A 16055-nucleotide genomic window follows, 5' to 3' on the forward strand; every position below is an offset into this window, starting at 1 on the left:
GCAGTTTCCGAGATTTTTAATTTTATTTAAATCCAAAACCCCCTCTGGAGAGTCGCCAAATAACGCTACATACCAAGTTTGATATCAATCGGTGTATCCGTTTAGGCTGTAGCTTAGTTTACAGACAGACAGACAGGCGGAATTCCGGGACCCACTTTTTGGCATTCTCTATCATCGTTACGTCATGGAAAAATGTTATCTCAACTTTTTTGTTGTACGAATGCATAACTTAAAGGTACATATATCGCAAGTAAAATTGTTTCCAACTGAAGAGGGGGTGCATCATACATACCTGGCCCCTAGTCAATAGCCTTCGGTTCATCTTGAGCTTACCTTGTCTCAAAATTATTTAATTTTTCTAAATGAAGTAATTTCTGTTTACTCACGTGACGTCATACTGGTTTTTAAGTTAACCATAATATGAAGAATATTCACAGTTGTATTTTAAACTCGATTGTGAACACAAAAGGAGCTTTCAAGATTGTACTGTCTTGGCACACAAGTTTAACATTTATTTGTGCTTTAAAGGTACAAAACATTTTCATTAACATTAAATTTAAGTACTAGAATAACATTAGTTCTATTATTATTTTTTTTTTACTTTTAAACAAAAACTCTGTATAACCGACTTGACGTGCAAGCTTGTTTAATAACATTTGATTTTAATTCGATTTATTTACATTATTTATTTTCCTATTTTGTATTATTTTGTTTACATTTTGGGAACGCATTCTATTTATAACATGACAAAAAATTGTTCTACAAAATGGAAAATTAATATTATTCACACCTTTGATATTTTTTTAGTTTTGATCAAAGTTTAAGCGAATTTATTATCCTATTATTCTAAATTGTGGATTTTGTTTTCTATTGTTGTTTTCTATTGTTTTCTAGGAGAATACATGTATGATAAAAACTATGATACAAAAAAAGTTTGAAAAATTGATTTCAGAATTATAAGAGATCTCGTGAGACTTTGATGCTCAGTCAGTAAAATTATAACAGCTGAAAAAAACAAAAACTTTACCGAGTTTACTGTAGGTTCTATTTACTTCAATCAAGTTTTTTTTAAATTGGAATGGTATCGTTATTCCACGTTTCAAAATCCGTTCGCAAACTTGTTTAAAAAAGGATCTTAACAGGAGAGTAAGTATCTACAACTCTTTGCCGTTCAGTGAGAAACTTTTGAAGTTATACTTCTTTTCCGGAGTTTTTACAGAGTGAAAAATTTACTTTTTCACAAGAATGTCAAAGAAATTAACTAGTGATATTAGCACCATCTAGGAGTCAAATTTGTTTGCAATATTGTGTGAACCTACAAAGTGAATTTCGGAGAATGAGAAGTGTAACTTCAATTCCTGATATTCTTAATACTCTTTTCTGACGCGTTTCTGAACTGTTTTATTCTTTTTCCAAATTTTACGCGTTATGTTGGCCGTGAGTAAAATTTACATTTAAACGGCCATTTTGAAATTTATGAAATTTGACCAATCAGAGCCTCTGAAAATACTTATCCAGCAATATTTTAGCTGGCTATAGTGTTAACTTTTTTTTATATATTTTACATTTGGTATACTTAACATTCATCTTCACTGCCCTGCGCACAAACGACTTGTTCTTGCCACCAATCATGCACTTCGTAGACTACATTTGCTGGGTTATTAAAGGGAAGTACTTTGGCGGCGGCACTTATAGAGGCTGTTGTAGCATGTTGTTGGGATTGATGTAGGGACTGGGTCTGGGACTGAGGTTGGGATTGCGATTGAGACTGATGATGTCCGTTTATTGTTGCAACAATGTCACTATGAGTTTGTATTTGTTGACTATTGTACTGAAAGTGATGTGGCTGATGATAAATGAAGGACCGGGAATGTTGAGCTTCATGATAAAGGTGATGATGATGATGAGTGATTATGGAAGGATGGTGTGATGTAAAGTCGTTGAAGCTACTTTTGCTGGACGGCAGAGCAAGTGGTTTTTTGTCAATTTTCTTATTGCTCAAACAGCGCTCTTTGTCCGGCCTAGCTTGAGGATCTGAAGAAGTGGGAGCAAGAAGTTTCCTTCCAGACACACTGCCAGTTGAATCAGATCGAATTAATGTTTGTTTTTTGGTTGCTCCAGTAGATGACGCTGTTAAACGTGGTGGCTGTATTTGCTGTTGCACAGGTTGCTGTTGCTTCTGCTGTAATTGAGTTGAGGTTTGTTGCTGATCCGGCTGGTGTGACATAGACTGACTATAAATTGATGCAACTGATGGTCGCTTTTGTTCAGGTGACACAGCTGTTTCTAAATTAAGTTCTTCAGAGCTGGTTTTTGGAAGAGGAACTGTAGATTTTTCTGATGCAGCAGCAACTGTTGCAGCTGCGGTTGTTGCAACAGCTGCTGCAGCCATCGTTTCTTTGATTTTTTCTTCAGCAGCACGCATCATAAGTTCATTTGTTGCACGCAACCCGGCTAGCAAAGAGCTCTGTTGTTTCTAAAAAAAAATTTCAGTGTTAATATTTTACTGATGTTGCACAATTGAAGGGATAACATTTAACATACACTTGCATTTTGGGCTCGTATTTTTTTAAGGCATCCCTCGAGCCAAGTCCGTATGGTTTGCTTGGCAACTTCTTCTTCGATGATATACTCAAATTCTTCACGCGCCAAAAGTTCTTCTAGCTGAAGTGCTTTGCGTATATCGACCGATCTGTATGACAGCATGCTGGAAATGATAATGATATGATTAGAATTCCTCGGGAAGAATTTGAATTGGCAAAAAACTACACTTACTTTATAACATCATGGAATGTAACGTCTTCTCCATTGTGTAATTTATCTAGTTCATAACACATGTATTTAAACAACAAACGATCTTTCTGCGGATCACATTCGAGTCGTCCCTTCAAAAGACGCAAAATGAATTTCACCCTTCTTACAGGTATTACACCTCTTTGATGTATATCAACGACATTCCAGGTATTTTGAAAATTCCGAATGTCAGCGTACGATAGCAAAGCGTCTTCTTCGTTGGAGTAAAACAGTGAAAAGTTTTCCATGATAATAGCTGTGTTAAAATACATAAATTAAAAGTCCCTGCTTTTAGCTTATATAACTTACCAACTAACAGGTTAAGGACAATGTATGTTATGATAACATAGAACGTACAAAAATATACCAAACTAGCTGTGAAATTCCCACAATCTGTTTCCCAATAATTAAGGCCAGGCGTACAATAAGGCGGTTGAATCATACAATCGTGCATAATTTTATTCCAATCTTCACCAGTGACAATTCGAAAGAGCATTGCTACTCCAGTGACGGGTGATCCAAAATTAGCCCGGCGACCAATGCCTTCGCCGTATTTTACGGTGCCGAAAAGTATTGTTCCCGCAAGGGCATAAAAGAATACCAATAGAAACATGCCAAAAATAATAAAAAACGATTTGCATACGGACACACCAACGGTAAGCATTAACATTTTGAGTGTCGTATGTTTGCCGGTTATGGTAAAAAATCGCAGGATAACCACCATGAATCCAATAAAATACGATAAATCGCTCTGTAAAATAAAAAATAATTACAACGGCGCAAAATTTTAAACGATTTAGTAATATGTTAAAGCCATTTTAGTAAGTTACTAAGTTAAAAAGAAGAATTTGCTAATTCGAAACGATTTTAACTATTAACTATCTCTTAAAATTTTACTAAAGGTAAAATCTGAAAATGGCTGCTTTAACTTTTAGTAACTTGCTTAATTCATATAAAAATCTGTCATTTTCCTCGAAAAAAATTTATTTCAATTTTGTTTGAGAGAATTAAAGTGTGTTTTTCAATTTTTCGTTTTGAAATACCTACATACATAAATAACACGGTGCGACACTGAAAGTACACCCGAGAAATAACATAGTGTAGGCTGTTCGTATGGTCGAATAATGCATTAAAATATTTTTGTTATATTTTTGGAACCCTCCATTTTTTTTTTATTTACAAAAAACCATTTTTACAGACCTTACGATGTAATCTATCAATATTTCAGTCATTTTTCTAACAACTCTCAATATGTTATATGTTTTTGGAAAGAGGATTTCCAGACCTTTTGAATGATGTATATAAGTCTATTGTTTAAAAAAATAAGTGTAGGTTTTTATCCCACAAATCTTGAAAAAGTGATTTTTTTCCCAATTTTTTCAACTTTACCCAATTTTTTTTTGCAAAATAAAACAAACAAAAAAATTAAGTAAGGTTATATTCTGAAAGAATATACATTTAGGCACAAATTGTCGTATTTTTTTATTGAATTTGACCAAAACTGCGGAATCTATGCTATTTTTTCGTAAATAGAAAATGTGGCTTTTCATGATGTGAATTGCAAGGTGCACAATAGGGTGTTTATTATTTTAAAATAATAAGAATTTCTATGCTCCTAGGATCTTATATGGTTGGAAATAAACTAAAAAAAATATTTTCCAAGTTTCAAGTCTCTAACTTAATTCTAACCCGTGCCGCCAAGCGGTTGAAGTTTCTTATGGGAATAACATGGGATTTCTTGGACCTTGTTCGATCAATTTTAAATTCCAGCCAAACCATTCGTTCAAAAAATTTAAAACTTTACAGACTCAAATTTAATAAGTGTAGCTATCATGTGAAAATTTTCAAATTCAATAAAATAATACGACAATTTGTGCCTAAATGTATATTCTTTCAGAATATAACCTTACTTAATTTTTTTGTTTGTTTTATTTTGCAAAAAAAATTGGGTAAAGTTGAAAAAATTGGGAAAAAATCACTTTTTCAAGATTTGTGGGATAAAAACCTACACTTTATTTGTTTAAACAATAGACTTATATACATCATTCAAAAGGTCTGGAAATCCTCTTTCCAAAAACATATAACATATTGAGAGTTGTTAGAAAAATGACTGAAATATTGATAGATTACATCGTAAGGTCTGTAAAAATGGTTTTTTGTAAATAAAAAAAAAATGGAGGGTTCCAAAAATATAACAAAAATATTTTAATGCATTATTCGAACAGCCTACACTATGTTATTTCTCGGGTGTATTTTTTTTTTTTATTTTGTAGCACAGTGTAATTTTATATTAAAAAAAAAAATGATTTTGGTAATGACAGAAAGTAATCGTGTTATTATATTAGCAAAACTTTTAGTCGGCCAAAAAGGAACTCATTTAAAATCTAATTTTTTTTTTCTTCTTACCCCTTGAATTTATATTTAATTACAGACAAACTGAAATACTAACCCTTAAAATGGTTTGCAAAAATATCCAAACAACGCCAGCTAATGTTACCAGCAGATCATAGCGATTCCTCCTTGATTGCCAATATCCGCGAGGTGTAAATGCTATATTTTTCATAACAACTTCAATTACAAACACGAATGTTAAAACGGTACTGACAACAACAAGTCGCTCAGTGTGAACCTCATCTTTGATCCACTAAAAAAGACATAAGTTAAAAAAAAGGGTGTTTAGACCCAATATTAATAAAAGTAATGAGCTTAAATAACCTAGTGTCAAATTCGAACAAATTACTTTTTTATTTTTTTACAAATAAACTACCAATTTGACAGCTGTCAAATTTACGTATTTTGACACTAGCTCATTATTAGTTGTTGACTCATTGTCATTGGAGTTTGAAGAAATACATATATAAAATACTAAATACTCACAGTAATTGAGAGAAGCATACTATTTATGAGTACAACAACAGCTATGCAACGTTTAAAAATAATATGCTGTGTTATGTCATATGTAAAAGCTCGAATCTTACGACCATCGGGTCTTGGTGGTAGATGTAAGGGCTGAGCAATTTTTAGTCGCTTCTTGAGATCACACCAACGTCGTTGGTCGACTGTCAATAGAGCTGTTCCTTTGTTCTCGGAATAATTTGCAATTACAACACCAACGAACAATGTCAAACCAATCATGCATCCAAGAAAGATATAAATATGAATATAAACAGCATGGATCTAAGGCAAAAAAAAAAAAACAATATATTAATATCTTTAAAACTTGAAAACCTTATGTTTTAATAAAATTATTTTAATACAAACTCACCGGTCCAACAGCTTTTATCAAAACATCCCTCACATCCAGCCATCCCTTAAAAGATAACACCTCGAACAGTGTCAACATTGCATCGCCAATGTTGTCAAAGTTAAACCGTCTTGGATTAGCCCAAACCCGAGGCACTAGCATCGAGGGATATGACTCATTCAAGCCCGGTAATAACTTCATTTTCGTAACAAATACACGACGCATGAACACACCAACACAATCTCTTCGTCTTGTTATTGTTGGATCATTACATCTAGCTAAACGTCCCCCATACAATTGTACACCGTAACTAGCAAAAATAAACATTAAAAGAATTAATAACGTCGATACCAAAAGAATTTCCTTGAAGCCTCGACAAAGCTCATAAACCACTTTTCGCATATGCGGTACTAGTGTGAAAATTCTAAGCGGTCGAACACAGCGCAAAATCATTAAAAGCTGAGGTGCCGAATTCGAAGGTATATTTTTTGGCATCCAACAGAGAAATGACGTCGATACAATATAAATAAAAACATCAAGAGCCGATGCTACATCTTTTATATAAGCTTTTGGTGTAAAAAACAGACCATCAGCTAGAATCTTAAGGGCTAACTCAAGACTCATAAAAATAACAAATGCATATTCAGCTATTTGTAGAGCTGGATGATCCATAACTCTATAGTTTGGTGTTTCGAACATCATCGATATGCATGAAAGTGTTGTCACAAATATCATCACCCAATCAAGGTAAGTTACGAGTCCCAGAAAATTACTTGAATAAATAAAAACACCAAAAGAGGGAGTGAGTACAACGATAAATCGTTAAACTATAAGTTAAACCTACTGTAAACTTTTATACTGAACTTTTCTCTCCTTTCCTGTAAGAGGATCCTTAAGTCGGGCGTCATAACGACCGTGAACGATTTTCTGGCAAACTTTACGAAAACGACTTTCTCTAGGTACCAAGAATAACGGTGTATCAAAGAATGGATGGTTCTCACGCAGATCTTCTTCACGTTGATTTCTTCGCATTTCAGCTTGCTGACGTTTTGCTTGCAACAATTTGATATCCAAATCATGGGGGCGTGCACGAGATGATGTAACTCGTGATGCAGCTCCAATATCACCATTTTCCATCAAATGTTCATACGTTTGTTTTAGTTTAATCGACCCTGATCGAACACTTCTTCGAATTGAACGTGATCCAAATCTTAAATAAAAAAATCAATTAACAACTGAAATTAAAACCAGTTACATATACATACTTTTTAGGATCAACTCGCCAAGGTTTTGTATGAGTAATGGTTCCTTGGGGCTTAAGTCCGCCCTTGGCTCCCACTACGGGTAGCATTGCTGAATCACCAAGCATAAGACGTTGATTATTCGAATCACTGCCAATCCAATGAAATATTTCAAAAATACTTATAATTTTCTCTATTTTTTTAATACACTTACTTAATAATATGGGTTATGGCCAACCTGCGTAAGCTACTCCCAGCAGAACGAACCTTGGGAGTCTTATTCATAATCTGAACTGGTTTTTGCTTTTTAAACACAACATTCGATTCCCAACACTCGGACATTGGACGTTTGCAATTCTCAACCACACAAGAAGGATCATCGCTCTCGAGTTCCATAACAAATTGCTTCATAAAAGATTCACGCACCTTTGGCAGCGTAAAGTCATTCGGAATCTTGTGCAATATAGTCATCTGCGGTGAGTGGGGAAATTTTTCAAATATTCTCAATCGAAATGGTAGGGTTTCCTTAATTTCGGCACTTTGTTCGCGAAACTTGAGCTGTTTCAGCTTCTTTATGTCCTCATCTAATTCCAAATTATCCAAAATAACCGCCACGAACAAACTTAGCACAATGAGCGTCACAAACAAGTGATATAATATGAAATAGACTGCAACTAATGGCGTCAGAGTTTTGCTTGTACGAATCATTGTCTCGTCCATTACTTCGACCCAGGCTTCTTGTGTTAGAATTTGAAACATAGACATGAAGGCCTCGGGAAACGATTCAAATTTCGTAAAGTCACACAAAAAGCAAAATAATTGCATTGAAATACTTGAGCTAATTATGAGTAAACACATTGTGAAGATTATAAGTGAGCCAAGTTTTTTGCCAGGCCCAAAAATCTTATACACAAAGCCCTCCAGTATTGGCGAAGCTTTTATAAGACGGACAACACGTAAAACTTGAAAATATGTAAATCCTGAGAGATAAAATATTGGGACAATGTGTAATGTTGTACCAACAGCTAACAACAATTCGAATTTATGAATTGAATGTTTATAATATCCTCGCCAGCCAAGACAATACATTTTGAAAAGAGTTTCTAAATCGAAGAAAAACGTAAACGCAATTTCGATGTAGTAATATTTTTCATAAAACACATGCCTTGGTCGCCCGTCATGTTTGAATGTCATTGTTGCCGTTACAACACCATTGGACAGTATAACAGTCATAACTAGCATTCGGAAATAGGGAGATCGCAATATAGCGTGACATGTTTCCGGTGCCAAGCCGCCATGTTTATTATCATCGATCATTATTAACCGCCATCCGGTATCGTTTCCGCTTAAAATTTGAGATGCAGCACATTTTTGTATGTGGCCACGTGCTCCCCACATTTGTTGAAATTGCACGCGAATTTCATTGAAGGTTTCCGTAATCACAGCTATGAAGACGTTTTTCACCAACCAAGCTAAGAAGAAAATCATTGTGCTGTAAGGGGGTACAAAAATAAACCAAAATAAGTTAATAGATTTTTTTTTATTTACGATTTTGACATGTTAAAAGCAATATGATAAACAGAAAACAAGGTATGCTTAGACAATTTTTGATAGCTCGCTATGACGGCATCGTCATCTTAATCAGAATTAAGGTCTAACTAAATTATTAATTATTTATTATTTATTTATTATTTATTTATTATTTATTTATTATTTATTTATTATTTATTTATTATTTATTTATTATTTATTTATTATTTATTTATTATTTATTTATTATTTATTTATTATTTATTTATTATTTATTTATTATTTATTTATTATTTATTTATTATTTATTTATTATTTATTTATTATTTATTTATTATTTATTTATTATTTATTTATTATTTATTTATTATTTATTTATTATTTATTTATTATTTATTTATTATTTATTTATTATTTATTTATTATTTATTTATTATTTATTTATTATTTATTTATTATTTATTTATTATTTATTTATTATTTATTTATTATTTATTTATTATTTATTTATTATTTATTTATTATTTATTTATTATTTATTTATTATTTATTTATTATTTATTTATTATTTATTTATTATTTATTTATTATTTATTTATTATTTATTTATTATTTATTTATTATTTATTTATTATTTATTTATTATTTATTTATTATTTATTTATTATTTATTTATTATTTATTTATTATTTATTTATTATTTATTTATTATTTATTTATTATTTATTTATTATTTATTTATTATTTATTTATTATTTATTTATTATTTATTTATTATTTATTTATTATTTATTTATTATTTATTTATTATTTATTATTTATTTATTATTTATTTATTATTTATTATTTATTTATTATTTATTTATTATTTATTTATTATTTATTTATTATTTATTTATTATTTATTTATTATTTATTTATTATTTATTTATTATTTATTTATTATTTATTATTTATTTATTATTTATTTATTATTTATTTATTATTTATTATTTATTTATTATTTATTTATTATTTATTTATTTATTATTTATTTATTATTTATTTATTATTTATTTATTATTTATTTATTACTTATTTATTATTTATTTATTATTTATTTATTATTTATTTATTATTTATTTATTATTTATTTATTATTTATTTATTATTTATTTATTATTTATTTATTATTTATTTATTATTTATTTATTATTTATTTATTATTTATTTATTATTTATTTATTATTTATTTATTATTTATTTATTATTTATTTATTATTTATTTATTATTTATTTATTATTTATTTATTATTTATTTATTATTTATTTATTATTTATTTATTATTTATTTATTATTTATTTATTATTTATTTATTATTTATTTATTATTTATTTATTATTTTTTTATTATTGACTCGAAAAGTGAAAAAGAACAAAAGTGAACATTTTCAAACATACTTTTGTATAGTTTTAACGAATGGAAAACTTAAATAAATTGCACGGCTGGGGTCGCACGTACTTGCTCTTATTATAAAAGTTACTCTAATGTTAAAGTTTTTCATTGAACAAAATAAGGGAAAATTTAAAATTTGATATTTTCACGGAATTTCGTTAGTGGTGCAAAAAAAATAAAATATGTTTTTATAAATAATTAGATACCGTTTTAAATGATCTTTTACAAAAAACTAAGTATGCCATTTTATTTGTAATATAAAAAGGAATTTTGAGAAAAAATTTTTCGAAAATCGTTAGAGCCGTTTTTAAAAAAAAATAATTTTTTATATATAAAATTTTTCTAACATTTTTCAAAAAAAAAAAGTTGATATGCAATTTTGAATAAATAATTAATTTACACATATAAACAAAGTTTCAAAATTTTTCACCAACTCGTTTCCAAAGCATTGATTTTTCAAAAAAAATATTGAAATATTTTTTAAAAATCCAAAAATGTGTTTTTTGAAAAATTTAAAACTTTTTTAAATAATGATTGTTTAAACGTTTCTGTATTAAAAATTTGGTCGAAATCTGTTTTGTCGTTTATGAGAAATTCATAAATCCAAAAAACAGTTCTATGGCAGGTACCGTTAATAACGGTACAAAAAATATTTTTTTTTATTATCAAAGGAGGCTCTTATCTGTAACAGTAAGCAGAAAAACTTTAATCAAAATCGTTTGAGCCGTTTATGAAATAAATCAACTTTTCTGTTTACGTTATATGACAGGTACCGTTAGTTTTGGTCCTAAAAAAAAAAACTTCAATTTGTATTCTTGGGAATCACCCAAAACTGTTAACTACCAAGTTTAAAGAAAATCGCTTCAGTAGTTTAGGCTGTAGCTCGAGGTTCTTACAGACAGACAGAATTGCCGGACCCACTTTTTTTGCATTCTCCATCATCGTAATGTCATGTAAAATTGTTATCTCGAGTTCGATTTTTTTTACGAATCCTAAACTTGCCCTATAGAGTACCTATATCGCAAGTAAAAAATGATGCAGAAAGCTTATTTTGTGGTTTAAAAAACTATTTTTTACAAAAAGTGAAAAAAGTGGTGAATGAAGTTACGACTTTTAACAGAAGAAAAAAAAAATCCAACAGCAAACTGGATTTTCAAGCCCGGAGAATGCGATTGCGTCATTACTTTTTTCAAAATGGCGGAATGCTTTTTAAATAAGCTAATTTTTCAAGACTTCTCAAAATACTAAACAATTTATTTAAAAAGAGTCTTTTTCTAAGTTATACTTCTTTACCGGCGGCCGGCGGCGTTTGTACAGAGTGAACATTTACTTTTGACAAGAATGTCTCATAATTTTAAAACAGTTTTGTATGTATGGTGTGAACATACTAAGTGAATTTCTGTGAGAGAAGTATAACTTCAATTGATATTCCATCATCAAAAATAACATATTCTTAAAAACTCACCTAAAATAGAAAGCTGCTCTCCATGCAGGCAAAGAATCAATTGCCCTGTACATAATAAAAACCCAACCCTCTTGGGATGCAGCCTGATAAACCGTAAAAATACTCGTCGCAATATCTTCGAATCCATTAAATCCAATCACATAACTACTTAGAAAGTCCATTTTCATGCATTTCATTCCAGGCGGACATTGATAACCCGAATCTGGATCGATTGAACAAAATGTGTCCGGTATAGCGAGGGAATTAATTGTTAAATATCTATGCACAAAAAGAAAGGAAAAGAAAAAAGAGAAGAAAAAGAAAAACAAGCTCAGTTAAATTTCAGAAATTCCATAACGGTATAACCCCGAATCGATTTTACGGTTGTTCGTCCTCCTCGGTTGTATTTAAGACACAATGGTTTTTGAGCTCTCCGAAAAATTGAACACCAAGTAGACCATAAAGTGACATAAAGAATAGAAAGAATAAAGTAACATTGTAGATTTGTTGACTCGATCGCCTGTTTGCAAAAATAAAATTAAAATATTAAAGTATATAACAATTAACAGAATATTCTTTTTGCTTTAATTATTAATTCATTAGAAAATATTTAAACATACTTGAAAATTTGATTTATGCGACTTTTCGGCATTGAAAATTTAAGAAAAACTCGTAGAAATCGTATCATTATTAAAGGTCTTGGAGCACGCATAATCGATAAATAAGAAAATCTAAAAAAAAAACATGAAAATAAATGGATTAATCCTATATAATAAGGTTTTTAAAGCTTTAACTCTTCTTCACTCTAAAATTAAAAGCCCAACAAAAGATTTTAAGGATCGGTATTATAATTTAGTTAAAATTCTCATTCGAACTTTTAAACTTAAATTATAAAAATATGCAAGAAATCAAACTTTTCCATTGAAAAAAATGTTACGTATACACCACAGCGTACCAATGTTTCATTGCTGATTTATTTGCAACCAAATATGCTTTTTTCCTACTTTCGGAAGCAGATCTCTTCGAATCAAAGTCTCGAAACAAATTTTGGTTTGCAGATATGAGTTCACAATGAACAGGCCTATGCTTCGGGTAAAAAATTACAAATCAGTTTTTTCCGGATTTTCGAGAAAAAATAAAAATTGACATTTTCAAAAAATATCCTTCAAAAGAAATGTTTCTTTAAACTCTATTATTATTATTTATTATTAACTTCTTTATTTAACAATTTGAATTTCATTTACAAAACTCTTTAAACTCTATTTATAACTGAAAACCGAAAGTTTCTTGGGACGCGACTTCTGGTTTCTGAGCTATTTGCAAACAAACAAGTGTTTTTTACATTTTCAGGCCAAAGTCTCGAAGCAAGTTTTGATTGCAATGAGCAGGCCTTTACATTTTGGTTAAAAAAAAATTACAAATCTATATTTAAGATCTATCGAAAGGCCTCTTTAAGCTCTCTTCATAACTTAAAACCAAAAGTTTCATAGACGACTAGTTGCTGAATTATTTGCAATTGAATTTTTTTTTTCCTTCGGAGACACATTTTCTGTTTTTGTTCGAAGGCACATAACTTGGAACCAAAGTCTCCAAACAAGTTTTAGTTTAGAGTTACACACATTTGAATTCGTCGGCGACGATATTGTGAATTATAGTGTGTGGGTTTGTTTGTTTGTTATTTTTTTAATTACCAAGTATTAAATAAATTCTGTTTGTTTACCCATCTGGTTTTTTTAAGCGTTCACTTAAATAATATTAAAAGAAGTATAACTTCTAACTCATGTTTCATGTGTGTGAAAAATTAAAAGCACTTTCAACTCTACATATGTGCCTAACTTCAAAAAACAAATTTTGTCAAAGATTATATTGAAAAAAAAAAAAATATTAATTTAGTTTTTGTATTTAAGACCGTGTGTGAATTGGGTTAAATATACACATAACCTCTGTTTAATTTTTGACACTATTGAGGTGAACAAACATTTTTCAGCTGTCAAAAATTTAATGACTTTTTTAGCTGTGTGAATTCGGATACATCTCAGACTTAGACTTGGCTAAATAATTTGTTTAAGCTGCAAAACAAAAGAATTAATGGTATTAAAAACTTTTCTAAATCTTTACAATATACAAACTTCCAACACGCGTTGTTCTGTGAATTTTATTTTTGACTCTCATGCATTACCAATTTTTTTAATCATCAATAAATTGAAATATGTATATCAAAGAATATTATTGTTCCCTTGATATACACTCATAATTTTTTATTTCTTTCTCAATTTCCATTCTTTATTTTAAATTTTTGATTGTTCATTAAGAAAAATTGCTAATCCTTCCCAGAGCCCATTTAATTTTTGACAGCTGAAAATTTTTTATAGTAATAAAAATTTAACAGAGGTTAAATATTTAACCCAATTCACACACGGTCTAATATAAACATATTTAAAATTAAAATGACACTTACTTTGGCACAAATTCAAGCACTTCAAAAACTTGCAATATTATAGACGTCCATAAAAAAAATACCATTGAAGCATCAAATTGACACCAATGGTCCTTCAAGTACGGCACCTCACCCTGGGCATGCAATATTTTTGAAGCAAAATGAAAAAGAGAAATTGGAAAATTTATAAAATTTATGAAGAAAAATGGATTGAATAGAATTAAAATGAAATTTTTTAATTAACTTAATTTCTATCAATATCCAATACTCACTTTCAATACTCCTCTAATGTGCATTTTGGCAATCATCTCGGCGGTAAACAGAACTGTCACAGCGGTATCGCAAGCAAATGTACAATACTGTAATGGCGGATGTCGCTCGAAAGTCTTCGGAGTGTTTAAGGAAACTGAGGTTAACGAGACTAAAGCGCATAAGCGCATCAGTCGCCTTACCCACAATTTATTCACCCACTCGATGTCTGTGCTTTCGTTAAGCGATTCCTCGGGACCGTAGTCCGCTAAAAATGGTTCACCTTTTAAGCTTTGTTTTCGACCGAGCATTTTATTACCAATCCCAGTGGCAATGCCCAGCCCGATTGGTGGTACACCACTAATAGCGCTGCTCGGTCCCATTGTCGTACTGATACCGCCAGAGATGCCCATTATAGATGTAACACCACCACATGGCGGTGGTGCATTGCCTACTGTACTTGTTGCTGTGTTTGCTTGTGCCGCAGCAGCTGCTGCTGCTCCACTTAAAATCATGATATTACTAAGTGGCAGTGGAATGCTCTGGTGGGTGCTGCTGTTCAAATTTGAAGCAGGAACTTGCTGAACTTGAGCCGTTGTTGTTGTTGCTGGTGTATTTCCAGTTCCAGTTGTTCCTGCACACAAACTGCCACTATTATTGCTGCTAATATAACCGATGCCTGATGGACTGTTGGCCATTGTATCGATACCTTCAATGCTGGGGAGCATAGTGCCCATACTATTAGCGGCACCAATACCCCCCGTCGCTCCATTCAATTCCAACTTGGAATTGGTTACAGTTGTCGTTGTTCCACTGTCCAATATTACAATTGAACTTATAGGCTGAGGGCAGTTAAAGAAAGGGTTGATTTGATCGTCGCGATCGCGATAAACAACTCCTGATTGTGAATTCAAATGGTTAAAACTTAAGTTATTTTGAGGAGGGTGGTTATGGGCTGACCCCTCGCTGCTGTCAATTGATATTGCTCTATCACTTCCACCTCCACTTTTGCTGTTACTCTTACTTCCGATTGCTAATTCACTTCCGTTTCCGTTATGCTTTTTGCTACCGTTACTGTTCTCATCACCAGTCAGAATTTGGTTACTTTGAACGTCACCAAATTTGGTTCCACCTCCACCTCCCTCCCCACTACCACTTCCTCCTCCTCCACTACTACCAACACTTTTTCGACGATTTCGAGTGAATTCATGCATTCAAACACAGAACATCAAAGTGCATTGCATATGTTATGGCGTTGACCACAATTGTACATCACAATTTAATTTATTTCTTTCTTAATTATAAGACATCTGAATTTAAAAAAAAAATTATTCCACAATATTAGACAATGAACTTTCTCACCGTCACCACAACGACATTCTCCTGAATTCCAAAACAAATACACACCAAAAAAAATACATTTACTGTCTACATTGCATCGATTGTTATATTTTCTTCAAAAGTTATCTAATTTTTCGTACTTTTGTTCCTGGTTGAACTTAAACTTTAACGTTTCTTCGTGCCTTGTGCGCTTATTTTGTTTTATTAAATTTTTAATTTAAATTTTAAATTCAGAAAACAAATGCTTGTCATCATTTTATTTTTATAAATTGAACAAAAAAAAATTTAGCTAAGTTCTTTCAGCTTCGGGGGTTGAATTAAATATCTCGTTGTATACTTTG

General features: G+C 30.6%; 1 protein-coding gene across 1 annotated transcript; it reads right to left on the reverse strand.

Annotated features, from left to right (window-relative positions):
• Nucleotides 1–515: 515 nt before the first annotated feature.
• On the reverse strand, nt 516–16055 carry LOC129920557 (sodium leak channel NALCN). Its single transcript, XM_056001879.1, has 16 exons — nt 15736–16055; nt 14397–15683; nt 14146–14258; nt 12308–12418; nt 12070–12207; nt 11709–11966; nt 7493–8770; nt 7303–7428; nt 6882–7247; nt 6059–6809; nt 5671–5970; nt 5243–5437; nt 3103–3544; nt 2776–3049; nt 2545–2707; nt 516–2476 (listed from the first exon to the last, which is right to left on the reverse strand). Exons 2-16 carry the CDS (start codon nt 15585–15587, stop codon nt 1577–1579), a joined length of 6606 nt encoding a protein of 2201 aa, XP_055857854.1. The 5' UTR covers nt 15588–15683; nt 15736–16055; the 3' UTR covers nt 516–1576.

This window comes from Episyrphus balteatus, chromosome X (assembly GCF_945859705.1).
Source record: "Episyrphus balteatus chromosome X, idEpiBalt1.1, whole genome shotgun sequence".
Lineage (NCBI taxonomy): Eukaryota > Metazoa > Arthropoda > Insecta > Diptera > Syrphidae > Episyrphus > Episyrphus balteatus.